The following is a 27767-nucleotide window of genomic DNA, read 5'->3' as shown; positions in this document are numbered from 1 at the left end:
ACGTGTCACAATGGACATATGATTAAACTATACCTCTTTATATATCACATTTTAAGCGAAAATGTTGAAATGAAAGTCTATACTTTAAAATTGGAAATACGAAAACAATTCTATGTGGATGAAAGCAACCTCCTCACAGCGATAGTACTTTAAACTGGCGTTGGAATCTCGAGCTCATGCGTTTCTCACGTTCAACGCTACCCTGTACCCCGAAGGAGGGAAGGGAAGGGCTACCAGTCTGCAGCCTCCTCGGACGACTGGGAGGAATCAAAAGTGTCATGCGCTGGCAAGGAGCTTGTGAAGACTTAAAGGGACGTAACTCCCGACGACCAATGTTTTTGGCGTGAATTTCGTTTAGTATTGTGAGATCGAATTCACTGCTTACATCTGCAATTTACCTCGTTTAGTGTTGTAGGAAGCAGCCATGGCAGACGAAGAGGAAAAGGGATACAGATGGGAAACAGAATACGAAAAAACTTGGTACTGAACACAAAGCTCACTCACTTCATGACATAACTCTCACTCCGTTACCCTAATTTCAGGAAATTTATTTTATTTGATCTCTTTTCATAAACATGTGCACAAATATTTGCTCAATAAATGTCTTCAACAGTATCGACATTGAACATGCTTTGTCTACTGTTTACCAGTGTCAATAATAATACGAGCGTCTGGGACAGTTTCGATATTACTGTCCAGGTTAAGTCAGTTGAAAGGATCAAATACCAGTTACTGCCCTCATCAGGATCACAAGAATGTTTCATATTCCCTAGTCTAAGTGTCATATTTGTTTATATTAACACTTGATTATCAGGTGTATGTTTGCGATCATATAATCTTGCTGCAGATGATGGAGTAGCGGAATAGCCTAGTGGTTACAGCGTTCACTCATCACGCTGAACTCCTGGGTTCAATTCTGTTTCATGTCCCCTAGCTCGGGCAAGCCTCCAGTTCGCTCAGCAGTGAATGGGTATCCGGTAGGATGAGATGTTAATACAACTGCAAACCAGCAAGCAGAACCAAGATTTGATTACATGCCATCAAAAGACTCGTAACAAAAATGTAGCAGCATGAGAATCTTCATAGTGAATGGAATGTGACACATCGAAAATGGATTATTATTATTATCAATATTACATCCTTTCTGTGTTCCAGGGAGGCCCTGATTGAGGATGACTCTGGGTCGCTGCAGGCCAGCGTGGATGACATCATCCAGAAGGCCAAGAAGAGGAAACTGCTGGAGAAGATTGGCAACATACGGCTGGGGATGGTAATGGCAGCTCTGTTTATGGTCCTGATTTATGTTTAAGTTTCACCAAAGTGGTAAACATTCAAACATCTTAACCATCTAAACATTAAGTAATGGTGTACCCATGAAGGACTGGGTTACAATATTGATCGTCAGTGACCCATGCTTGTCAAAAGAAGTGACAAAGGAGACCAAGTGGTCAGGTTCATTGACTTGGTTGACACATGTCATCTGACATCAGTTGTGCAGATTGATGCTCATGTTGTTGATCACTAGATTTTCCTGTCTAGCCTTGATTGTTTACAGACAGCTGCCATATAGTTGAAGTATAGCTGATTGGGGCATGAAACTAAACTCACTCACTCACTGGCAATGGTGATGTTTTTTCAAAGTTTGAATGTTAAATGGTATGACAATTTCAGGTATTGCAGAACTTTGTGCATGAACATTATTAAAAAATATATCCAAATTTATGGAGGTTTTTTTCCATGTAATTCAGCAGACCTAAAAATCATCTCTCTTTGAAATAATAATGCCTTCACATTGTGCCATTTGTTTTAAGAAATGCGTTTCCTTCAGATGCGACATCTTTTCTTGATAATCGACATGTCCAGTTCAATGAATGATCAAGATTTGAAACCAACAAGACTCTTGTCATCCATAAAGGTAAAAACCTGCTTTACTTGTACCACTGTCCTGTAAAGAACAGGTTTGGATCAGTCTTCAGTAATTGATGCTTGTTGCAAGCTGGGACTGTCATAATAGGGTGGACATTAACATGTCATTGTATCCCCAATAGAGAAGAGTAATGGTCATACTGTTGATCACTGGATTATCTGGTCCTCAGTTTTTTACAGACTGCTGCCATATAGCTGGAATGTTCCTGAGTGTGTCATTAAACACAAACCAGCAACCAACAACATCTTAGGTGCTTTAATTCAGCTGTGTCTCTTTGACATTTCAGTGACCCATTATTACAGGTTCAAATCCTGATTCACACTGAGTATATTTCTTGGTTTTCTCCATAATTGTGCTTGTTGGTTTTGTCAAAGGGACTGGCATTCTAGAAGTTGAGGAGATGAAGAATGACTCTAATTTTAATAATACACAAACTTGTATTTCTGTATGGGCTCTAATATCATTAGATTCAAATGTCGTTGTAAAGCAAGTGACTTGTCAAGCTTGACAACGATATTACAACCTGTGTCAAAACATCGCCTATACAGAAAAAAGATGTATATAAAAATTGTCCACATTCTTTATCAAAGTGTTACAAATATAAGATCACTTTGGGATCTCATTTGATTTTAAGCTGATGAAAGTGACATTAAACCAGACTCACTCACTTTTTTGCAGCTTTGTGAGAAATTCATTGAAGAATACTTTGACCAGAACCCAATCAGCCAACTGGGCATTCTCACCACAAGGAACAAACGTGCAGAGAAACTTACAGAACTTGGAGGTAAATTCATTCAGTGCAAGATAGTCAGCATCTTACAGTTAACTTATTAATGTATCCTTAACATTTGACCAAAGTAATTTGCAATATGCAGTTGTCTCCCTTAGTCTTGCCAGGCACTCCACATAATGGACTTCAAAAATCAGTTTCATTCTGAGATATAATCCTGTTAATGGTTTAGGACAGTAAATTAAATTTTGTATTAGTTAGTAGATTAAGTAATAGCTCTGATTTAGGTGAACATGCCATCTTTCAGAATGTACTTTGCAAGGTATTGTATGAAACAACTGTGTTAAGTATTTTCTCTGTGTTTCCTGTCTTTCTAAACATTAACATTATCAATATCATGATTGTAGGTATGATGGTATGAATTTCAAAGGCAACAAAACTGTATCAGTTAGGAACATTAGCAATTATAATGATGATAATATACTGAACAGCAAAAGAAACTCGTTTAAAAAAATGAATATTAAATTAAGAATTCATGTTTATATCTTCTATTTAAAAAACTTGACAAAAAAACAGTTGCGTTTCTTTTGCTGTTCAGGATGATGATGATGATGATGATGATGATGATGATGATGATGATGATGATGATGATGATGATGACGACGACATAGTGTGTGATATATGATAGAATGTAACAGTCTTAACTATGATAAGACTGATGCCATGTAAAGAATGTAGAAACAAGGAACAGATATGTTTTAATATGATTCTCCTCAACCTCTGTTGTCCAGTGTTGAATAAAATGTATGCAAATAATGTACAAAGTTCTTGTGTTTGCTTTTCTGAAAGAATGTTTTTCAGGAAGTCAGAATGTGTACTTTTGGGGCTGCCTGAAACTGATATATTAGTCTAATTTCTTCTATAATTAATGTGTTTAATATTTATTAATTGACACTGTAATTTTGAAATGGTCTTTCCAGATGTAGTCTTTGTTTTCAAATTTAACTGTTCATTTTCCCAGTGTTGAAATTAAAACAATTATATAAGGCATTATGGCTGAAACAGAGCATGTGGGATCAAACATGAAAATATTGACATTAGCATCACCCTGTCAGTTGAGCCTACAGGGAATAGTTAAAACCTTCAGTTTAGTCCCGTTTGAAACAGTCTCCAGGTATCCTTCATGGTGTCCACTAGTGGTGTCCCAATTAATTGATATAATGGAAGATTGGTCACAGTGACCAAACGACCAAGCTATCGATCACACTTTCTCATAATCAAACACAAATTATTTGGGAACAGCTGTTTAGTGTATGAAACACTTGGCCATGGAATATGTCTTCAAGTTACCAGGGCCTGAAAATGTGTTTATTTCTCTGAAAGTTCACTTCACTAGCTGAAAATGCATGATTGAATATTTCTTGAAAACTCCAGGAAATTGATGTTGATTGTATATTAGTCATCACTTCAGAGTAGCAAGTTGCATCATGTTATATTTATCTGCTATAACAATGTGGATAATCTGAAAATGATGCTGACCATGCATTTTGTTGATGGTTGTTCATTGTCAATGAAGCAATCATCAGTTGTGACATTCTGTAAATTCCCAGCATTAGTGTCTGCTGCTGTGGTACTGCTTGAATTGTGTTAAAACCATACTAACTCCCTTTTCAGGCAACCCAAGGCGCCACATCACAGCCCTGCAAGGATTGGAAGAGAGAGCGTGTCAAGGAGAGCCGTCATTACAAAACTCAATGGAGCTGGCAATACAGACCTTGAAGTGGGTAGATTTTGTTGTGTGTTCTTTTCTGTATATTTCAGAAATCCTTGTAGGTACAGCTAACCATTTATCCTTGTGTCGTAAGTAGTGGTGATCGAAGATTGGTTGCAGTGAACAAACGAACACAGGCAATTTTGGAACTACTGGTTTTGTCTTTGAAACACTTGACGACGGAACATACATCATCTTTGAAGTTGTTAGGAGCTGAAAAGTGTTTGATTCTTAGTATACTCACTTCACCAGTCTAAGTAAACTTAGTCTCAGTACTTTTCGTTTCACTCCACTACTGAGTCTAACAAAACCTCATAGGAGGTTGCGTCAGGTAACCTTTGAGATTGACCAGTCAGAACACAGCTTACCACATCGTGAAAGTGAACATTCACACATACCTTTTGAACTTTTTATCTTGAACAGTTGCATACCCAAACGATTCCGAATGCTGTGTAGCATACGAACGCTTCCAGGTGATGCATTGGCCGCACTTTACAACCATGACGACGGTTAGTAGTCACTGAAACAGTCACTGAAAATAGTGTTTCTGGCAATATTCAAGGATGTCATTTTGCGGAAATATTAGCTAATGGTAACCATGTCAACAGAAACCCCCAAGTGTATATACTGCAGGTCAAATAACTGAGTTATATGCGTTTTTTGGTTTGTGGACAGATCTTGTTCAGTGATCTGAATACTTGGTAAGTCCCTCCGATCCCTGAGCAGTAACCATTGTCTGATTGGTTAAATTTATTTAATGATCTCGCTATTGACTGGACCGTCATAGGTCGCTCAAAGGTTACCTTCTGCTAGGGTTTGTTAGACCCAATGGTGGAGTGTAACGAATAACAATAAGACTAAGTTTACTTAAACTGCTCACTTCACTCACTGGAAAGTAATGACTGAATATTTCTCGAATACAACAGGAAGTTTATCTTCATGACATATAAGTCATCACTTCAAAGTAGCATGTTGCATCATGTTATACCTATCTGCAATAACCTAAACAGGAAATATGCAAAATGACGCTAAGAAATTTTTTTCAAGGATTGATCAGTAATATTGAACCAATCATCAATTGTGAGCTTTTATAGCTCATTCACTCTCTTGTTTGTTCATTCACTCATTCATTCATTCATTCATTCATTCATTCATTCATTCATTCATTTTACTAAATGAACAGCATCTCCTGACAAGCATATGATCAGTTGTCTTTTTTTCTATGAACACAGACACATGCCAGGTCACGCTAGCCGGGAGGTGCTGGTTATACTAGGTAGTTTGTCAACGTGTGACCCGGGAGACATTGATGCAACAATAAAGGTACGTACTTGTCATTGCCGTATAGCTAGAACACTACTGAGTGTGGTGTTAAACAACAAACAAAACTTAAAGGTCACATGCAACATAAAGCACAACTTTGCAGATTCTGATACCTTTCGGTATGCACTTACCGAAAAATGCCAACTGAACCTATAAAGTTGAAAAAAACGTGATGAAAAAAAAGTCCAGAGTTCAAACGATTCATTAAATTTCCCCAAGCGCTGGTGGGAAAAATGGTTTCAACAGCTGTGCTGCGCTGCGCCCATAAAACATGTGTAGTGAATAGGTTCGCTGAACTTGAAACAGTATGCATGCCCGGAGTATGAGGTTGTGAGCATAAGTCTAATCTTGGTTGTGTACACAAACAAGTGAATAATCTACTCGTTACATAAAAAAGAATTGTTGTAAGCAGCTTGTCACAGAGAAAACTCTATGTCTGGTTTATTGACACCTATATGTCTGCCTGCATGTCTGCTGAAGACAATATGCAGTCACAGCTCCAATCATTGACCACATGCAATTTGAACAGAACACCTATTGGGCTATACACCATAAACAAAATAAATTGATTTATTACTCGTGCAGAGTCTCTGCTATATTATGTAATTAGGCATGTGTGATACTTGTACACATGACATGTTTTTATGTCTGTGGGTTGCAAACAAACTACATCGGTTTTTCTCGGATGACTGGATCTGATGGAAACTGGTGCAAACTCTTATCAGTCCTGCTTTGTACTTGGACGAATGACAGTTTCCAGCCACGCAGTAGTTTACCATCTCTACTGAGATGATTTGTGATTGGATCGAACACAAATTCAGAGAACATGTCTTTACAAAACCAAACAACTCCATACACATTCTTTATAGATAACAACTTCTTCTAGTGTATATGATTTGTTTGACAATGGTATATGAATCTATGCTGACACGACACATCAAGTACAATAAAGGAAGTTGTTATCCATGAAGAATCTTACTTTCTTGTGACTTGCCATGCTTCTAAAATGCCCATCAAACACACCATCTTCCTGAACACATAATGAGCCCTCAGACTATCAGCAAATGAACCAGCCAATCGGAAGCCGTCAGTACTCTTGTGTGCGCGCCCACCCGCTATAACTGGGTTCAGTCTCCCGAGGGCTTCGTTTCGAAGGAAGTAAGCACAAGTACAAAACATTGCACTTTTGAATCACGATTGTACGCTTATAATTTTGTTTATTTGTTTTCTTACAAGCAGCAATGTATATCATATGTCATGAAAAGTGATAATTGTGTTTTAATTATGTTTCATTTTTTGGTTGCATGTGACCTTTCATTTTTGACTGTCCATGATTTAAGTCTTTGTTCATGTTTTACCATGATTTAAATCTTTGTTCTGATATTCATGCCGATAATTTAAGTCTTTGTTCATCAGTGTGTATAATTTAAGTCTTTGTTCATGATTGTCCATAGTTTAAGTCTTTGTTCATGATTCTCCATATTTTAAGTCTTTGTTGATGTTTGTCCACAGACCCTGGAGGAGTTGAATGTCCGCTGCTCTGTAATAGGACTGGCTGCTGAGGTCCGGGTGTGCAAAAAACTGTGCCACAACACACAGGGTTAGTCTTGTACATCTTGTCATGCCATCCCCTGGCCGTGGCTCCAGGTTGTCCATTGCTCTAGTCCTCAGTTTGTTTGGGCTGGTGACTTTGTTAAAAATATGCCCCTATTTAACTCATCCATAACTTGGTACCTGGTAGGACAAGATGATATTTATCACTGTTACCCTCCTATACCATGACATGACAGCTTTGATTGACCACTATCCATAGCAGATGATCTTTTTGTTCTACATAAATATGGTTTAGTCATTGTCTTTGTGAACTGTCTGCAGGGAAGTACAATGTGATTCTGGACGAGACTCACTTCAAGGATCTTCTCTACCAACATGTATCACCCCCGCCAGCTACGGTAAGCTCCTCACAGTGTCTGGTTGGCAACCTCTAAATATTGCATTGATGGGGGAAATACAAAGACTTGAACACTTAATACCTTTTTATGAGATCGGGCATGTATATATATGTGTATATTAATGCATGATGTATCTTTGTGATTAGTAAGGTATAAGTCACACTTATTTTAGAAATAAATATGTTTAAAAGTGTGGCAAAGATTTACAATGAATGGGAACATACTTTATTCCCAATGTACTCATGTCACAGCTGGGGTCCTCTTGGTTTTTTCTACAAATAAACATCTTGTTGTACATTATGCCTTTCGTAGTGCTTAGAAGCTTTCCTTATGTTCTTGCTTGTTGGTTTCTTTCAGTCAAATACAGAATCTTCTTTGATCAGAATGGGTGAGTAAAATGTTCCTGTATAGAAACACAAGGTATTGTTCACAGTGAGATAGACAGTTTTGTGATAGTTCAAGGTAGGAAATGACAGCCATCACAGACGTGTTCTTTGTCCAAATGCACTTGACCCTGACCCTGACCCTGACCCTGACCCTGGCACTCATGACCCTGACCTCGACACTGAGACTGAGCATTGCTGTTACAGGCTTCCCCCACCACACGCTGAACGCAGACCGAGACAGGGAGGAAAAGCCATCCATGTGCATGTGGTGAGTAGGTGTCAGCAGTACAGACTGCCAAATATGGTGTCTTTCAGGGCAAAGTCTCATCTAATTGGAAGCCAGAATTTGCCCTCAGCATGGATCTATGATAATTTTGCCACCAAGGACAACTGCCACCTAGGACTTTGTTTCACAAAACTCTCGTAAACCTAAGATCTTGTAACCTTTCTCATGGTAATCGTATATCCCATATTATAGCATAGACTGATGACAGTCATAGCACTACAACGGGTTTTGGAAATGGGGCCCAGGACAATTGCCACCCAAAAGATAGAAAAATAATTCAGTTTCTTAGCAATTTTTATTGAGTTTGACATGGTAATCCATTATTGTCTAAAGGGTGGTCAGACTCGTTGTCTGATGATGTAGTCCAAGGTTTGTCTAGTACATACATAGTTGGGCATACATAGTTAAGTACCTTTGTCCAACCAGGATCAGAGTAAGAGATTCACATAACAGTGATCTTCCCAAACATTGAAATGACATAATAATGGAAACAATTTTATTTTTAGAAATAATTATGATAGCCCCCATGCTCCATGTCTTTAAGCCAATCCTGGTTTATCAAATTCCTTGGTAGTGTTAAATTGTTTGAAATAAGAGAATAATACCAGTACTGATTTGTGTTCCAGCCATGCTGACGGAAAGTCTGGAAGTCAAGGCTTTAGTAACAGTGGTTACTTCTGTCCCCAGTGTAAAAGCAAGTACTGTGAGCTTCCTATAGAGTGCAAGGCTTGTGGTAAGTCACAACTGTAAAGTACAGCTGCAGATATAAGAAATAGATTCCACACCCTTTGGGTCCGTGTAATTTATTTTCCTTGAGAGCAATGACTTTGGGCTATGCATAGACTAATCGTTGTGACACTTGACAACCACAAGCCCCCAAACCACAAATATAAGAAATAGATTCACAGACACTCTGAGTTCATATAGATTCTGTTCTGTGCAAGCCATGACTGGGGGCTGCTAACTTAGCGTAAGGCATGTGGCAGGTACTGCCGTTTGAATAGGAATAGTTCGAAGTGGTGAGAACAAACTACAGTTGGGCAGAAAATATTTCACCAGATCCTCTGAGTTCATTCTGAAAATATTTTTCTGTAACTCCCCAACTATCATTCGGGATGTTCCAATTATTGTCGGTTGTATGATATAATGATATATTTCTTTTGACAGGTTTGACGCTGGTGTCTGCTCCTCACCTGGCCCGATCTTACCATCATCTGTTTCCACTGCCATCATTCAAGGAAACACCAGTCTCAGACTTATCAGCCAATCCCAAGTCAGTCTGCATAGTTTATTGTCTTTCATAATCTCCAATGTTGGACAACTTTATTACGTGCTGTTTGTTTAAGGGAAAGATGCCTTTTTTCAGTAATGCTTATGTTTAAAAAATATTTTCACAATTTAGGAAGTTCTCTAGAAAGTATCACTACAGAATTGAGATATGTATTACATCTTGTCACATGTTTTGGAGGTTGTAAGTGGATGAAAGTATGTTCATAAGTATCATAACACAAATTTCAACACGTATTTAAATGAATGAAAATGCCTTTATGAGTATCATGACACAAAATTCAACTGATTGTGACTTAATTTTGCGAATTCAGGGATATTTTAAAAAACATGTGAGAATAATAACGTTTACTCAAAATACATCTTTTCTTGTGCTTTGGAGGTTGTAAATGAATGAGAATATACTTATAAGTATCATGGCACATTCTACTCATTTTGACTTAATTCTGCTAATTACAAGAATCTTCCACACTTCCACTCAAAATACATAGTTTTTTCTAGTGTTTTGGAGGTTGTAAGTCAATAAAAGTGTGTTTATAAGTATCATGACAAAATAAATGAAATCATTCCGACCTCTAATCTCGCTCATGGACAAAAATATTTTCATTTGCCTGTTTACTTTTATTTTGCAAACATGTGGTTAAAAAATAGATGAAATTATAATGACAAATAATTTCAGTTTAATTTAGTGTGTTTAGTTTTATGTCGCACTCAGCAATATTCCAGCAATGTGGCGGTGGTTTTTAGATAATTGAGTTTGGACCAGACAGTCCAGTGATCAACAGCATAAGCATCGATCTGCACAATTGGGAACTGATGACGTGTCAACCACGTCAGCGATCTAACCACCCGATCCTGTTAGTCGCCTCTTACAACAAGAATAGTCGCCTTTTATGGCAAGCATGAGTTGCTGAAGCCCTGTTCTACTCAAGATCTTCATGGGTCCTGAACGCAGAGCTTTAATTCCAGCAACATGTACAATTAGAATACTTTTGAATTTAGGCATTCTATAAATATAACAAACTTCATGCTATATCTGTGAAGTTGAAGTTATTTGTGAAAGCCCTCATCAAGACTGACCGAACTCCGGTGACATAAAGTCTATGCTGGGACACATTAATAAACAGTGTTGTGAGATCCTTAAACTGTATTGAAATACGTCTTGTCAATCCCACTGACATTCGCCAATAACCACTTAAATATCGAATACATAATCTGTGCTCCTTCAGAACAAATAACCACACGTCAACAGTCGTGAGTTAATGGCCTTGTAAAACCCCTCACAAAGGAAACACAAAGCACCAAAACTGTGTTTCTTTCTAAGTGACACACGGTATGTTGTCAGAGTTTCCAGGTTGAATACATTGTATCGTGGGTAAAACCTTACGCTTGGAAAGTGTACCTACCCAGTAGTTTTAGTGTACCTACCCAGTTTAGCATGTTTCGTTGTAATATTGTGGGATCCATTTTTAGTAATTCTCGTTTGCCCGTCCCAGCTTTTCTTCGACCGAGGTGTTATGGGGTATTTTCCCATTTGTCAGATGAGGAGTATAGAATACAACAGGGATAGGTCACTCGCTTGTTTTCTTTACCATATGTACTAATCAACATGCGCCTCGTCATGCTCCAACGCACACAATGACTTGGTTTGCTTCAGCCAGTTTACTGTATCAGAAATGTTACTATATGAATGAATTATAATAAGAATTAAGAGCAAGATGTATATGTGAATGAATGAAAGAAATAGTAAAAGATAGAAGTACATATGTGAATGAATGAAAGAATAAATGATACGCCACGGCCATCCCTTCCAAAACATGCTAAAGAATGCAAAACTATCGTTAGATCACATGTGTTAACTTCAGCTTGTTAGAGTCTCCCTGGTCAGACATAACAATTGTCAGACAGGTTAAAACAGCAAACTATCTGCTTGACTGCACAGTTGCCAGTTGACGTAGTATATCCACATCACCTAATTTCCTGCATAACCTTCGTCTACATCACTATCTTTAATATAATAAGCAGAGAGCACAGAGGGTCGTATATCTGTAACCACGTGGCGTCTCACTGGTGCAGACGAAGTTCCCAAGTAGGGGTGTCCTTCTCTACCTTTTCCATTAATCTTTAAAACATCTAACAAGCTCAATGCATGCAACTTTTTGCTAAAATGTGATGTTATACATATCATAAAAGTATTTTTTAGGTATTATTCCATTATTTTAGGCATTGTTATATTTGATAAATTATCATTTTATGATACATATATGTATGACATGCTGGACAGGTATTGGACATTTTGTGTTAATTTACCATTACCATTTTCATAATGCATAAAAAAGACACTCATTAATCTATCACTGAGTTTTGTCACTCTTTCACTCCAACATGGTTGCTAAATCCCCTCTGAACGATTGTATAGTTTAGAGTTTGAATCTTGGCATATTTTACTGATTTTGTTTGGTGTTTATTACTATTTCATCGATTTGTTTAGATTTATTGATTTTATTTGTTTTGTTTTTTTTGTTATCATTGTTGTTGTGTTTTGCTGCTAGAGGCCCATCGAGTGAGTCTGCTTTGATAACTGTAAATTTATTCTGACGCTTGATGAGCGGGACATGAAGTGTTCTTATCATGTATGTTTTGTAATTATAGTATTGGTACAGAGCGGCATTGATATGCATGTTTATGCTTGCCAATCCAATCACGATTACTTGAAGTGATTAGTTTAAGCTACAGATTAAAGTATATATACTATTAATCTGTAATCTTTATATTAAGCTGTCAGGAATACGTAATATATTCTAGATTGATTTTGCGTTTACTTTTTTATCTTTTTATAAATTTTCGCTATTTTTGCTACAGTCTAAAAGATATAGTTGTGGTCTCTAAGTATTTTAGAAATTATGTTGTTGAGACAGTTGGAACTGTTGATCTGCAGTCTTTCAAAATTCATTTTCACGAGAAACATTCTCCCTTTTCACCATTTCTCACAATGAGCATATAACCGTTACAAAACGGTGTCTTCCCATAAAATAAGTAGGAGGAAACGTGAAGTATAGAAGCGCATTTGCCATAAATGAAGTTGTTAAAATGATAAAGAAAAGTGTCATTTCCAACATTCTCATTGCAAGCAATTTTATTAAGAAACTGATAAGCTCATTACTAATGGAAGGAGAGAACTGAAAGCTCATTTTATGAACTAAAGTCACTGAGTGAAGTAGCTAACATCGATTCACTTACATTCTGGTACACGTGTCTGATTTCATTTTACTTTTTTTTGTAGAATACCAGTGTCTAATCCCTACACCAAACGATTTTGACCTTGACCAAAAGCAAAGGTTTAACTACAGGACTACCCCGTAGACATCACTTGCTTGAAAACGAGTTTAACTCATTAAGGCCGAGAAACGTGCATGTGCAGCAAATAAATTAACTTCTCAAAGCGAGAGCTGTGTATGGGTGGTAATAAAAAGCATCTCTTATTCAGCGAGAGCCGTAACTGTTCATCAGCAGAAAGTACCTCTCATTCAGCGAGAAACTCACATGTGCATTTTACGTTTTAAATTCGTACTGCACCAATTGTTTCAATCAATTTAGTAGTACTGATCAAAGATTAGGTTTTCTTATAGGAGAGGTTACCTTTTGCGTTTATGAGAAGCAGTATTAAAGTGTTTTAATAACAATTGCTAGCAATGTGATAGGCTTATACAGGTACATAAACACATGTCTGCGAGAAAGGGGAGTATGACATGTTGTTGCAGAAGGTAAGTGTTTGTTACTCGTCATTGGAAGTGAATACTAAAATACTGTTTTTGCACATTGTTTGAATTAATGGTGACAAGGTTACAAAACCTTCTTCTGAATGCAAATACTCCCTAATAAATATAAAACAAGATGCGAAATGACAAGGACATACAAAGCATTCACTATTGATTTTTCATAATTCTAAGGTTGATAATGTTACATAACTGAATATGAAGTGAAAACTCTTGCATCGACTCATAATGTGTAAATTACACATAAACCATACAAACTTTGTTCAAGCTGTTGAACGTTTGTGTTGTTGAATGTTGATTTGAAATGTGATCTTTCAATGCAATTTACATAAACATTGTGTTTGTATTCGATTCTGTAATTATCTGATCCAGTGTAATTACCTAGTGTGTCAAGTCTTAATTAATCCATCGTCAATAAAAGCAGGATAATACATCAGTTATGGAAGTGATACTCAGGCGTATAATCATTCAATCAGACATCAGTAATGAGATATTTGAACAGCCTTCGGCAGAATGCATGTCCAGTTACGCCCTTGTCCCGTGACAAGTGTAAAACAAACTAATGCGCTGTTACATCATTTGACAACCTGTTTTATGGAATCATGACCATTATCAATCTTCCAAACCTTGTTTGCAGTCAAAATAAGTTAAATATAGTCTTGCCCATAAATATTTTGGGGGATTCAACTGCGAGTGTATACATTATAATAAATAAATAAATCAGTATCGTGTCACTTTTTGAATTCTATAATACATGTATTTCAATGAGGATATTCATTCGTAACAATGTGCAGATTATATTTAAATGTTCAGCAAGTCATTATGTTTGATGTACTTCTAGTGTGCACTAAATGGTTGGATTGGGTTATGCGGGGTAATAATAATTGTATTGTAGCGCTTTGAGCCCTTTCAGGAGAAATAAACTCGCCAAAGTGCTTGGTGGTCCTGTGTGTACATTTGGTGCATCCTCACGATTATGGATGTTCACGATACACAAACCTTTTCATGACAGGTAGAGTTGATAAAGCCGAAATCCAGCATATCAATTGGTCAATGATCTGGCGAATAATCAATCTGTATCCAAGCTGTCTGCTTCTGCTTCTGAAATTTTAACCCACGTCCCATCACCTGACATTTCCCCTGTGACAGGTATCTCATGATACCATTGGTCATAGATAACAAATCAGCCACCATATTGTACTGGTGAGATAAAAAACGTTCTATTCAGGAACTTTGATGACATCCCATCCCATGACCCTTTGTCACAGTCACAGACTAGCGTGTTAGTACTTTCCTTAAAATATTCAGTATACACTAGCAATGTATCAGCGAAAATGCTTCTTTCATGCTTTGTATGAGGGGATGTCAATAAGTTTTGAGCCTTGCATAGAAAAACACAAAATATTGGTATGAACCACATTTATTTTTCAACATAGTCCCCTTGTGAGTCAAGACACTTGTTCCATCTTTTCTGCCAGGCGCTGATGCCATCTCTGTAGAGGGCGCCATTTTGGTCCTCAAACCAAGCCTCAGTAGCAGCAATAAGCTCATTATCATCCTGAAATCTACGACCACGCAAGTGTTTCTTGAGATTTGGGAACAGATGGTAATCACTTGGTGCCAGGTCTGGAGAGTAGGGGGGATGCGGCAAGATTTTGTACCCACATTCCTGGACAGCAGCGGCTGCAATGCGAGAGGTGTGTACTGGAGCATTGTCTTGATGTAGAAGGATACCACGTCTGATTTTGCCCCGGCACTTCTCCTTGATTGACTGTCGCACTTGCCTCAACAAGTTAGCGTAATATTCCCCATTCACTGTTCTTCTTTTTGGTAAGTAATCAATGTGGATGATCCTTTGCTATCCCAGAAGACTGTTGCCATTATCTTCTGCACTAATCTGGAGGCTTTGAACTTTTTGATCCTGGGAGAAGTGACATGATTCCATTCCATGGATTCTTGTTTACTCTCAGGATCATAGTGGTGGTTCCAGGTTTCATCACAGGTTACTAGCCTAAAGTGAAAATCTTCTGGATTCTTCTTGTATCTGGTTAGCATGGAGTTGCTTATGGTGACCCTTGTCTGCCTCATTTCATCTGTAAGCATTCTTGGCACCCATCTTGCGCACACCTTAGACATGACGAGATGTTCATGAAGAATTGTCTCGATGGATCCGTGTGAAATGCCTGTGGTCTCCTCTAACTCATGGAGTGTGATTTGACAATTTTCCAGCACAAGTCTATGCACTCTGTCAAAGTTTTCCTGACTAGTGCTTGTTGTTGGGCGACCTGGACGGGGGTCATCTTCAAGACTCTCTGTACCATGCTTAAATTCACTGACCCATCGTTTGATGGTAGCAGATGAAGGGGAAGGCTTCCCATAAACTGCTGAAAGCCTTTCTTCAATGTTCTTCACTGAGTTCCCTTCAAGAACTAAAAACTTAGTTACTGCTCTATACTCAATTTTATTCATTTTCACTGCCGTGAGAGGGGTCTCTTTCTGTCAGTGGGAGCTGTTCAATAACTTCTGAGAGTAGGATACCAAAACTTATATATCACATCAGCTACACCCCAAGGTTCAATGTCGTACCATAGGCTGTGACACCTGGGTATGAAAAATGCTCAAGACTCAAAACTTATTGACATCCCCTCGTACAATTTAACCTCACACAATTTAGAGGGACAATTTGTTTAAGTATGTCTCATGTCTTACATACAAAGAATACATACATATGACAAGAAAATATATCTGTACACACCACCAAAGATCTACGAGAGAAAGTGCAACATATATCTTTACAACACAATTAAACAATTAAAGATCACATATACTCCAGGGGGTGCAAATGCATAAATCACTAACTGACATCGTTACAAATGAAACCCCATCATTAAAACTGCTCAATTCGATCTTTAATTACCTTAAATTGACCTTTTTGACAACAGTGCGCAATTATCAGCCGCAAACGAAATTTCAACCAATCAGAGCGGCGCGTCTCCATGACGTAACAGTAGGTATAGATATGAGGGCCTATGCAGAATTCATCTACATTTCAGGGGGTAAACTATTTCGTTTACAGGTTTGTACAAACCTGAAATCGCGACAGCTGTTGTGAAAACTGAAAGCTCTATGTTCTCACAATCTACTATCATTTAGTTTTGTCTCCTGCTTTGCCTAGTTTTCGAGTTACAACCCTTGTTTTCATAGACAATTTGTCAAAATCACATGGTGTCGCTGGGTTGTAATCCGTGTTAAGTGGTATAAACCTACATGTTATTTGTCATCATACACTTGATGCTCAGTTAATGAATTTATAACAGGAATAATTAGTGGTAACACCACTTAGATTACCCGACAAAGGTCCCCAATTGGCATTTATTTTGTCTGGATTGATCAAAGGATTAACCGATAACACACTGATTGATTAATTACTTTTATACAGATTTCAATGAGGATTTGGCAAAAGGTAGTGTTTATGTATGAACATTTACTAATCTATACTGAATACATTCTGTCGCGTATGTGTCTATGTAAAAACAGCACCCTTCTTTCAAAGGATTAACCGCCAACACATTGATTGATTGCTCATTATTGGCTAACTAAATTACTTTTTTAAATGAATGAATCACATTATGCAATTAGTTGCCAGGTGTGCTATCTTGGGTAACCAATGAGACTATAAAGCGATGTGAAAAACCTGAAATGATACATTTCGTATATTAGATTGCTGAAAGGCACATCACATGGGAAATCTGCAGATGAATTATATATCACTCTTTTTTGTGGATACTGATGGATACAGTCCTCGAACAAGGTAAGAGCCTGACATTGCTCCTCTAACTTTAATTTGCTTTAATTTTAATATTTGCATTTTGTTCTTATTAAGTTGTCGTAGCTTTCAACACAATCATTGTTTTCGTCGTGAAGCTGTAATGATGCAGATCACACTAGGGTGTATGTGCGAATTATGATTCCTATAGGCAAACTATAAAGTGTCTAGAAATTACATTCCTGTTATACATTCGCAGATCGCTTTTTTTTGTTAAGTTTCAAAATGCATACAAGTATGATTATAAAGTTATTAGGATTATGAGACGAAATATGAAGACGTATATTGACAATTGTCTACATACTGGTGAGTGAACGTTTACAAACCAAGTACATTCAGCAAGTGTAGCAATTTATCGCCCAGTATTTTCACGCAGGAAAATTAGGTGATGTGGATATACTACGTCAACATGCAACTGTGCAGTCAAGCAGATAGTTTGCTGTTTTAACCTGTCTGACAATTGTTATGTCTGACCAAGGAGACTCTAACAAGCTGATGTTAACACATGTGATCTAATGATAGTTTTGCATTCTTTAGCATGTTTTGGAATGGATGGGTGTGGTGTATCATTTATTCTTTCATTCATTCACATATGTACTTCTTTCTTTTTCTATTTCTTTCATTCATTCACATATACATCTTGCTCTTAATTCCTATTATAATTCATTCATTAATTCATTCATTGTAAGATTTCGACTGATACAGTCGGCTGAACTGGCTGAAGTACCGTAAAACGCAACCGAAGTTGCGCTGGAAACGAACCAGGTCATTGTGTGAGTTGGAGCATGACGAGGCGCATGTTAATTAGTACAAATGGTAAAGGAAGTAAGCGAGTGACCTATCCCTGTTGTAGATTATTCCTCGTCTGACAAATAGGAGAATACCCCATAACACCTCGGTCATAGAGAAGCTGGGACAGGCAAACGAGAATTACTAAAATGGATCCCACAATATTAAAACGAAACATGCTAAAGTGTGTAGCTACACTTAAAACTACTGGGTAAGTACACTTTGTATTCAACAACGGAAACTTTGACAACATACCGTGTGTCACTTAAAAAGAAACACAGTTTTGGTGCTTTTGTTTCCTTTGTGAGGGGTTTTACAAGGCCATTAATTCACGACTGTTGACGCATGACGTCCTGGACAGAAGGTGACAGTATTTTGAGTTCTGTCCTTAATTACCCAGTTTGGGATCCTTAGTTACTTATTTGTTCTGAAGAAGCACAGACTGTGTGGTTTATATTTAAGTGGTTACTGGCGAATGTCAGTGGGATTGACAAGACATATTTCAATATTGTTTAAAGATCTCACAACACTGTTTATTAATGTGTCCCAGCATAGTCTTAATGTCACTGGAGTTCGGTCAATCTTGATGAGGGCTTTCACAAATAACTTCAACTTCATACATATAGCATGAATTTGTTATATTTATAGAATGCCTAAATTCAAAAGTATTCTAATTGTACATGTTGCTGGAAGTAAAGTTCTGCGTTCAGGACCCGTGAAAATCTTGAGTAGAACAGGGCTTCAGCAACACATGCTTGCCATAAAAGGCGACCATGCTTGTCGTAAGAGGCGACTAACGGGATCGGATGGTTAGATCGCTTACTTGTTTGACACATGTCATTGGTTCCCAATTGTAAAGACCGATGCTCATGCTGTTGATCACTGAATTGTCTGGTCCAAACTCAATTATCTACAAACAGCCGCCACATTGCTGGAATATTGCTGAGTGCAACCTTAAACTAAACACACTAAATTAAACTGAAATAATTTGTCATTATAATTTCGTCTATTTTTTAACCACATGTTTGTAAAATAAAGAAAACAGGCAAATGAAAATATTTTTGTCCATGAGCGAGATTAGTCAAATTAAGACCAGAATGATTTCATGTTTTTTGTCATGATACTTATAAACACACTGTTATTCATACAACCTCCAAAATAATAGAAAAAAACTATGTATTTTGAGTGGAAGTGCAGATTTATGTAATTAGCAGAATTAAGTCAAAATATTGTGCCATGATACTTATAAGTATGTTCTCATTCATTTACAACCTCCAAAGGACAAGAAAAGATGTATTTTGAGTAAAAGTAATTATTCTCGCAAATTTTTTAAAATCCCCCTGAATTTGCAAAATTAAGTCACAATCAGTTGAATTTTGTGTCATGATACTCATAAAGGCACTTTCATTCATTTACATCCTCCAAAACATTTTCACCCATGGCCGAGATTGTTTTTAATTCGCTTTAAATTAGCAGATTTAAGTCAATATGAGTTGGATTTCATGTCATGACACTCATAAATATACTTGCATTCATCCATTCACGTCCATGGGCCAATATGTTTTTCACCCATGGGGAGATGTCTTAAAATCGCTGTCAGTTAGCGGGTTCAAGTCACAATGAGCTGAAATTTGTGTCATGATACTTATTAACATTTTTTCATTCATTTACAACCTCCAAAACATTTATTCTGGACGAAATTACACATTCTCGCCCATGGGCCTGCCCCCGGGCCACTGTTCGCCCATGGGCAGGTGAGTTTAAATTTTGAGTTTTCGAAAAACTTTTTTTTCAATTTTTCATCCTTAGCACATATTCACAACAGCTGCATGTTTATTTTTGCAAATCCCTTGTCACAGTGCGGACAGTTTCTGGACTTTTGTGAGTCCAGAATTAAATTGTGACGTGTTATTTAGAAAACATTTCACAGTTCCTGGTAGGGCCCTGAAGATGCTCCTGACACCCATCAAGCGATTGATCCTGAAAGTTTAGTTAGGTTGTGAGGTTTAGTTCACAGCTTAATGGTTGAAGCCTTTGCTCATCAAGTCAAAGACCCAGGCTCATTTCCACACTGGGGTGCAGTATGTCAATATGTGAAGCGCATTCCTGGTGTTTCCACACTGGGGTGCAGTATGTCAATATGTGAAGCGCATTCCTGGTGTTTCCACACTGGGGTGCAGTATGTCAATATGTGAAGCGCATTCCTGGTGTTTCCACACTGGGGTGCAGTATGTCAATATGTGAAGCGCATTCCTGGTGTTTCCACACTGGGGTGCAGTATGTCAATATGTGAAGCGCATTCCTGGTGTTTCCACACTGGGGTGCAGTATGTCATTTCTGGTGTTTCCACACACACACACACCATCACCACTGTGAGATTGCTGGAATATTGCCCAAAGCGGCATGAAACAATACTCATTCACTGCAATAAGACCCAGCAAGTCTCTGTACAAACACTGATTACTGTTAGACTTGATGCTTCAGAGTGTTTGTAATTTGGTAACTGTCGTTTTTCAGTATATAGGTAAAGTATGGTAGATGATTTATCGCCAACAAAACATTTGAATTTGTTTACTCTGTTTCAGGTGCTATTCTTGTCAAGTCCAAATCACAGAACAAAATGTGAGTGATTTGTCAAGTGAAAAATAGCTTTTCCGGGGTAGCATTGAGATTGGGTGGTTAGATTTGCTGATGTGCTTGATGACTGTTATTGTATCCAAATTATGTTCATCAATACACATGATGTCAATCAGTTGATCATTTGTCCCAGACTTGGCTATTTACAGACTGCCACCTTATAGCTGGGATTTTGTGGAGTGTGTCGCTAGAAAACAAACAAAACATATCATTATCACAAGTGACCTATGAAACATCACTTGAAACAAAATGTTACCTGAAAATGTATGTTGTGTACACATCTTGCCATGTTGCAAAATGTTATCTGAATCTGTAGCCCTATATCCAATATTTGGTCAAATTTGCTCAAATTGATTGTCCCAAATGTAATTTGAATCAAAACTTATGGATATGTTTTTATGAAATATTCTGATCAGTCATTATTACAAAATATGTCCCCAGAATATTCATGATGACTAATCTATCAACAGCTGGTACAAAATGGTTTCTATCATTGGCGACATATGTTCCTGTTATATTGTGACCACATTCACTCACCACCACACCCTCCATTCCAGGTGTATACCTGTGAGAGCTGCTGCCAGCTGTTTTGTCTGGACTGTGACCTGTTCATCCACGAGACACTCCACTCATGCCCTGGATGTTCCAGCTTCAGGGCCACCCAGCTTCAGTCTCAAATACCAATGATTACATGATGAAGAGACCTGTAAAGATCTTTCAGAGTCTTCAGTAACCCTTGTCGTAAGAGGCGACTTACGGATCAGGTGGTCAGGCTCGCTGACTTGGTTGACACATGTTGTTGTATCACACTTCTGTAGAACGATGATTGTGATGTTGATCACTGGATTGTCTGGTCCAGACTTGATTCTGTACAGACCGCCACCATATAGCTGGAATATTGCTGAGTGTGGCGTTAAACAGCAAACCAAAAACCAAACCTAAATGATGGGCAGTGGGATAGCGTAGTGGTCCAAGTATTCGCTGGTCATACTGAAGACCTGGGTTCAATTCCCCACATGCATACATGCTGTGATATTGCTGGAATACTGCTCACTCTCGACTGACACAATCGCATGGTCAGACTGGCTAGTTTTGGTTTATGCCTGTCAGTTGAGCCATAGATCTCAACTGAGCCATACATTGCCAGATCGGTGCTCATGATGTCAATCGCTGGATTGTATGGTCTATTTACTGGCCACTGTGATGTAGCTGTAATATTTGCTGGATGTGGAGCAAACAAATGAACAAACATCCTCCTACTCACTCAAGATTATCTTGTTTTGAAGCTGACCAGTGAAGGTCCAGGGTAGAATAGGCCTTCAGCAAACCATGCTTGCCATTAAAGGTAACGCTGCTTGTCATAGGAGGCGATTAATGGGTTCAGGTGGTCAGACTCGCTGACTAGGTTGGCACATGTCATCGGTTCCCAATTGCACAGTTCAATGCTCATGCTGTTGGTCACTGGATTGTCTGGTCCAGGCTCAATTGTTTATAGAACGCTGCCATATAGCTGGAATATTGCTGAGTGTGGCGTAAAACTAAACTCACTTACTCAGAATTGTTTCCCAGCAACCCATGCTGGTCATTCAAAATGACTTGTGGAACAGATTAACTAACAGAATGATTAAGTTATGGAATGTCATTATACCCTGTGGACTATTTTTAGGCACTGTTGTGTTGTTCTCCATCAGAAGCAAACAAAACAAAACAAGCACTTGTTCAAGACACTTGTTACTGTTATGTCAGAATCAGGATCCAAATAAATTGATCAAAGTGAAATAGCATTTTAGTTATTTTATTAGGTTTCAGAAATTTGAATTTAAAATGTTCTTGAAACTGGGGACTTCACAAGAAATCAGAGACAGTGATGCTACCTGTTTATACAATATGTGAAGTCCATTCTGGTGTTCCCACTGTGATATTTCTGGAATATTTTTGTACTAAACATTTCTATAGCACTGATATCCAGTTCAGCTGCTCAAAGTCCCTTTGTTTTTCCCTATGGTCATTGGATCACAGTCCATCACAGCACATGGTATCTTTAATCTCAACTTCCTGGGGATCACACAAATCTTGAAGCCTCCTAGGCACATCGAGTTAGTGTGACTTTCCCATCCTTAGACGTATCCATTCATAGCTGGGTGGACTGGGGGACATAGTCACAGTACTTTGTCCATGTTTACTGCACGTTGCTGCACCCACAACTAGGTGTTTGCACATATTCATGTGGCCACCATCTTGTCATCTACCAACAGATTCGTGGGTGGTATTAAGTGTGCAGGGTTGTGTTAGTTGCAGTTGTAATTGCACACTATGAAAAAAAAGCACTGAAAGAGTGCACACAAAGTTGACGACGCCAAGTGGTCACAGGTGGGCTCGATCCCGGCACCTCCAAGCTCGCTGGAGATTGGCGCCTTAGACAGCTTGTCCACTGCACCCACCGTGAATATCTCTTAAAGCAGCGTAAAACCATACTCGCTCAGCCATAAAAAGATCTACAGTGACTGCAGAGTCCATTGTACGATTCTAAATATTTTGTGGGCATGCGTTATTGATTCACTATCAAATATACACATAATTAATTAAGCACACCCCACTATTTGTAAGTACAAAGCTCGTACTTTTTGGAAATAAGATCCCGCATAGCAAACTAGTGAATCAAACATATTTTATTCTGGTAACAGAAAAAAAAAACAACTGAAATTTTAATTTTGTCACAATTCATTTGCAATCTCAGATGAAAATATAAAAGCGTGAACATAAACAACGTTGGAAAGTATTGTCTCCATGACAACGATATATACAATTCTCATTGTCACACAGTTCTCAAATAATGATTGTTGTGATTGTATGAACATTATGTCCATATGTCTCCACCCGTGAAGGTTCCCGGGTAGAATAGGCCTTCAGTAACTCATGCTTGCCATAAAAGGCGACTAACGGGATCGGGTGGTCAGGCTCGCTGACTTGGTTGACATATGTCATCGGTTCCCAGTTGCGCAGATCGATGTTCATGCTGTTGATCGCTGGATTGTCTGGTCGAGACTCGATTATTTTCAGACCGCTGCCTTATGGCTGGAATATTGGTGAGTGCGACGTAAACTCACTCCTATGATGATAGGGTTAGAACTGATTTCCATCAACCAATGCTTGTATACCCATGAAGACCAGGGTTACAATTGGTCTAAGCAACATGTTTTTGACTGCCGGTGAAGATCAGAGTTAGAATCGAACTTCAGCAACACATGCTAGTCTACCCTTGGGGATCAGGGTTAGAATTGTTTTTCAGCAACACATTCTAGACTACTGGTGAAGATCAGCATTGGAATCGAACTTCAGCCACCTATGCTTGTCGGAAGAGGCGACTAATTGGATCAGATGGTCAGGGTCGCTGACTTGTTTGACACACGCCTTCGTATCCCAACGGCATGCATCGATGCTCATGCTTTTGGTCACTGGATTGTCTGATTCATACTCGATTATATGCAGACCGCCACCATATAGCTGAAATATTGCTGAATGCTTCGTTAAACAACAAACCAACCACCAAACGTCAAATTTTCATTATTTGAATCCTTTGTCATGCTTCATATAGTGCCTGCGACAATTCCTTCAGATTTTAAACAGGAGGATCACTAGCTCGTACTTGGCTTCCTAGTGATGTTCGATGGGACACATATCGTTGGCCACGACACGGCCACGAGATGGTTATCAATATGTGGAACGACGGCGCTATCGCAGTTCTTCATGCTGATATGGCTGAACACTGAATGTCCTAGGTACTGTAATGACATCCAATTCGCAGTCATGCGAAACGCTACCCCATACCATTAACTGGTTGAAAGGACGCAAGACAAACGAGGTAATGTCTTGTACAAGTCAAGGTGGCGATCTGTATCATGCATTGGTTTTGTCACTGATGCATTAAGTTTGGAAATATCGTCCACATAGCTATTATTCAAACACTGCTGAATCTTGTAAGGTGGATCAACATTCTGTGGAATCTCCAGAATATTCGCAGAAAAAGCAAACTCGCCAATATTTCTCAACATAAGGCAATGTTGAAGTCATCCCTATGGCTCGCTGACAATTTGAATCTCTCTGAAATTTGATTCGCGAATTTCGGTATGAACCAGAAGTGGCGAACATACCTCACAATATGTGATGTCATTATCTATATCATTATACGCTCTCATAATAACGTGTACTGTCTGCATCTGTTTTAGGGAAAGCCTTCTTCGCCTTTGGCACAATGATCTACTTGAACGAGAGTTCTCTAGGATATGAACCTTTGTTTATGCAGAGGGGATTTTGTGTATTTGTCTCCTAACAACTGGGAACAACGAAATAAATTATTCAGAATTTATTATCACGTTTAATAACTATTAATAAAACCCTTATATAGAATACATATTATTGAAGGGACAAATTCCTCTTTGTTGGATGTCTTTGAAAACCATTTTCTTTGAAAACAATTTACAATGAAAGGGCAACACTTTGAAGCTGCTAGGGTGAGACAACTCTGCTTTGAAGTGGCTTTTAACGTGTGTTGTTTCAGATCAGGGAACCCAGTAGACTAACACATTAGCTTCCAACTGACTGATTGTTTATATTGTCACCGCTTCGTAACATGTAGGTGTGGAGTGAGTGAGTTTAGTTTTACGCCGCACTTAGCAATATTCCAGGTATATGGCAGTGGTCTGTAAATAATCGAATCTGGATCAGACAATCCAGTGATCAACAGCTTGAGCATCGATTTACACAACTGGGATAAAGTTATGGCGTGGAAGCCACTTGGAATCCCCATATGGGCACAGTGTATTAAGACAATTTCTTATCTTCCCTGTCCCACGCATACCTACGCACACACGCGCACACACGCACACACACACACACAAATTAAGAACAAGTTTTTACAACAAACTTTATTTTCATTAGAGGATTGCAAGGCACGGAAGAGGAGGGATAACAACAGGTAAAATAACACCATGGCAACACATATTTTTTATAGTGAAACAAATTTCATAAAAGTAACAGCTATATACATAACGACTTCCATCAGCTGCGCCATAGAGGCTGGGTTAGAGAGTATATTGTACACTGAAAGCATAAAAGGCTGGGCTAGTGTGTACAAGGTACAAAGGCAGGGTCGGAAAGTGTATTGTAAATTGAAAGCATGAAGGCTGGGTTAGAGAGTATATTGTTGACTTGAAAACATTAAGGCTAGGTTAGAGAGATTACTGTATTCTAAGCATAATTACCTGGTTAGAGGGTATACTGTTGAATGAAAACATAGAGGTTAGGCTAATGAGTATATTGTACAAGGGAAATAATCAAAGTCAATATTACCTACCTCAGTTCCACCGATCTGAATACCGCCGAATTGCTTTCACTGATAGCAAACCAACAGGCTGTAGATTTAGTACTTATCATTGGCTAAAATTACAGAATTATTCCACAAACGAAAGTTAATATGCCTCACGTTTTTCGATAGGTTTGACATTTCATATGTTGTTCTTCATTGTAACGTTCTAATGCTAAATTACAAAAATGATGAATAACCAGATATCTATCTGGATTTGCATATTTTCTGTCCCTCGTGATAGCTGGTTTAATTCCCTCGCAAAATTATCGGATTATTTGCTTTGTATCACAAGGGATAGAAAATCTCTAATTTCCAATAGCTGTATTACTCCATACTTATCTTAGACAGACAGAACAACTCACGTTAACAAGATGCATGCCTTTGTCATGTATCAAAAAGGACACTGTCTAATATGTTTAGAGTAGGTCTAAGCGTCTAAGCAGTTTCTCGTTTGCAGCGTGGTTATTGTGGCTTTCCAGATTTCATTTGTCGAATTTGATCAGTATTGGACGAACCGGAAGTGTCGACCTCCTGGAGGGTGCGGTATACACCAATGACATGACGCTACTGATGCGGTCAACTCTGAGGCAGGGATTCTTTGGTCAGTTGAAAGGAAAAAATAACATAAAAAAATAATGTGTCATAACATGGTTGAGTGAATATTAATTTGAAGATTTGACTGTTGGTATTGCATTGATTTAAATAAATGGTTGATCTTTTGGTGGTTTAAAATTTAGGACGTTGTATTGATTTGAAGACACCATTGACTGTAGTTTATTTATTGAATAATGTATGTGATAAAGTGTTAAATGTCAAAGTGACCATTAACTAGAAACTAAATACAAATTAACATTACATACTGAATTTCTAACTCACATGACAGATTTATACCACATACATGTATACACCACTGATTAACAAATATTACGTTGGGCGACGGGAACAATTAAATATCACAGGGTGAGCTTTGTATGAGAAGAACTTGCTGCGGTCGTGTGTGTTCTTAGCAAGACGTGAGTAGCATTCCATGAGTTCACACTTCCATCGTAAGACCTTCCTTGTCTAACACAATATTATATTCTTTTAGATACAAAACAATATTTTAACATATTTCCAATATACCCGACGACAACAGTTTATCCGACAACATCCCTTGTCTAACACTGATCAACATGAACCAAAGAATGATTGCTAAGAAGTGTCTGAAAATATTTTGTACCTGAATGAGCTGGCGATGCTCTCAGTTCGAAAACACCACCATCTGTTGTCTTTAATCGCTAAAAATAGACGTGTTTGTACTAACCAATCTGCAATCTTCTTACAAACAACACAAGTAACAATCAGACACCTCTTTGCAAACGTTTTATGTTGATGTTGACGTGTCCTCTCACTTGGTATTACTTAAACACAATGTTCAGAACGGTGTGGAATCGAGTTTATAGACTTAAGCAAGTTATTTGTCGATTTTGTATGAACATGTATCAGTTCTTGTTGTGTTCTGAATTCCAGAGACGTCACGGACGGAGACTGAATCTAACACAGTATCAACGCGCTGAAACCAACGTCATCTGACAACTACTGCTTCGAAATTTCAGTTCAGTTTCTATATATGAATACTGTGATAAAGTTTTCATTCTCAGATAAATATAATTGTTCTTTCAAAGACGGAAGCTTCTCTTGTATCAGCGGAAAGTTGCAGAGCATCATTAAGA

General features: G+C 38.2%; 1 protein-coding gene across 1 annotated transcript; it reads left to right on the top strand.

Moving 5' to 3' along the window:
* The first annotated feature begins 255 nt into the window (after nucleotides 1-255).
* Nucleotides 256-22469, top strand: LOC137267868 (general transcription factor IIH subunit 2-like). Its single transcript, XM_067802304.1, has 14 exons — nucleotides 256-480; nucleotides 1156-1270; nucleotides 1829-1915; nucleotides 2606-2711; nucleotides 4332-4437; nucleotides 5661-5751; nucleotides 7264-7351; nucleotides 7627-7703; nucleotides 8061-8091; nucleotides 8294-8357; nucleotides 9002-9108; nucleotides 9543-9648; nucleotides 20639-20675; nucleotides 21248-22469. Exons 1-14 carry the CDS (start codon nucleotides 425-427, stop codon nucleotides 21383-21385), a joined length of 1209 nt encoding a protein of 402 aa, XP_067658405.1. The 5' UTR covers nucleotides 256-424; the 3' UTR covers nucleotides 21386-22469.
* Nucleotides 22470-27767: the final 5298 nt, after the last annotated feature.

This window comes from Haliotis asinina, chromosome 16 (assembly GCF_037392515.1).
Source record: "Haliotis asinina isolate JCU_RB_2024 chromosome 16, JCU_Hal_asi_v2, whole genome shotgun sequence".
In the NCBI taxonomy this organism is placed as follows: domain Eukaryota; kingdom Metazoa; phylum Mollusca; class Gastropoda; order Lepetellida; family Haliotidae; genus Haliotis; species Haliotis asinina.
Note: the sequence above shows the minus strand (reverse complement) of the source record. Positions and strands in the feature narration are given on the sequence as shown.

Coding starts and splice junctions, on each gene's coding strand:
- LOC137267868 (XM_067802304.1), top strand. CDS start 425: ATGGCAGACGAAGAGGAAAAGGGATACAGATGGGAAACAGAATACGAA. Junction 7,352..7,626: donor ACTGTGCCACAACACACAGG/GTTAGTCTTGTA, acceptor AACTGTCTGCAG/GGAAGTACAATGTGATTCTG. Junction 8,358..9,001: donor AAGCCATCCATGTGCATGTG/GTGAGTAGGTGT, acceptor TTTGTGTTCCAG/CCATGCTGACGGAAAGTCTG.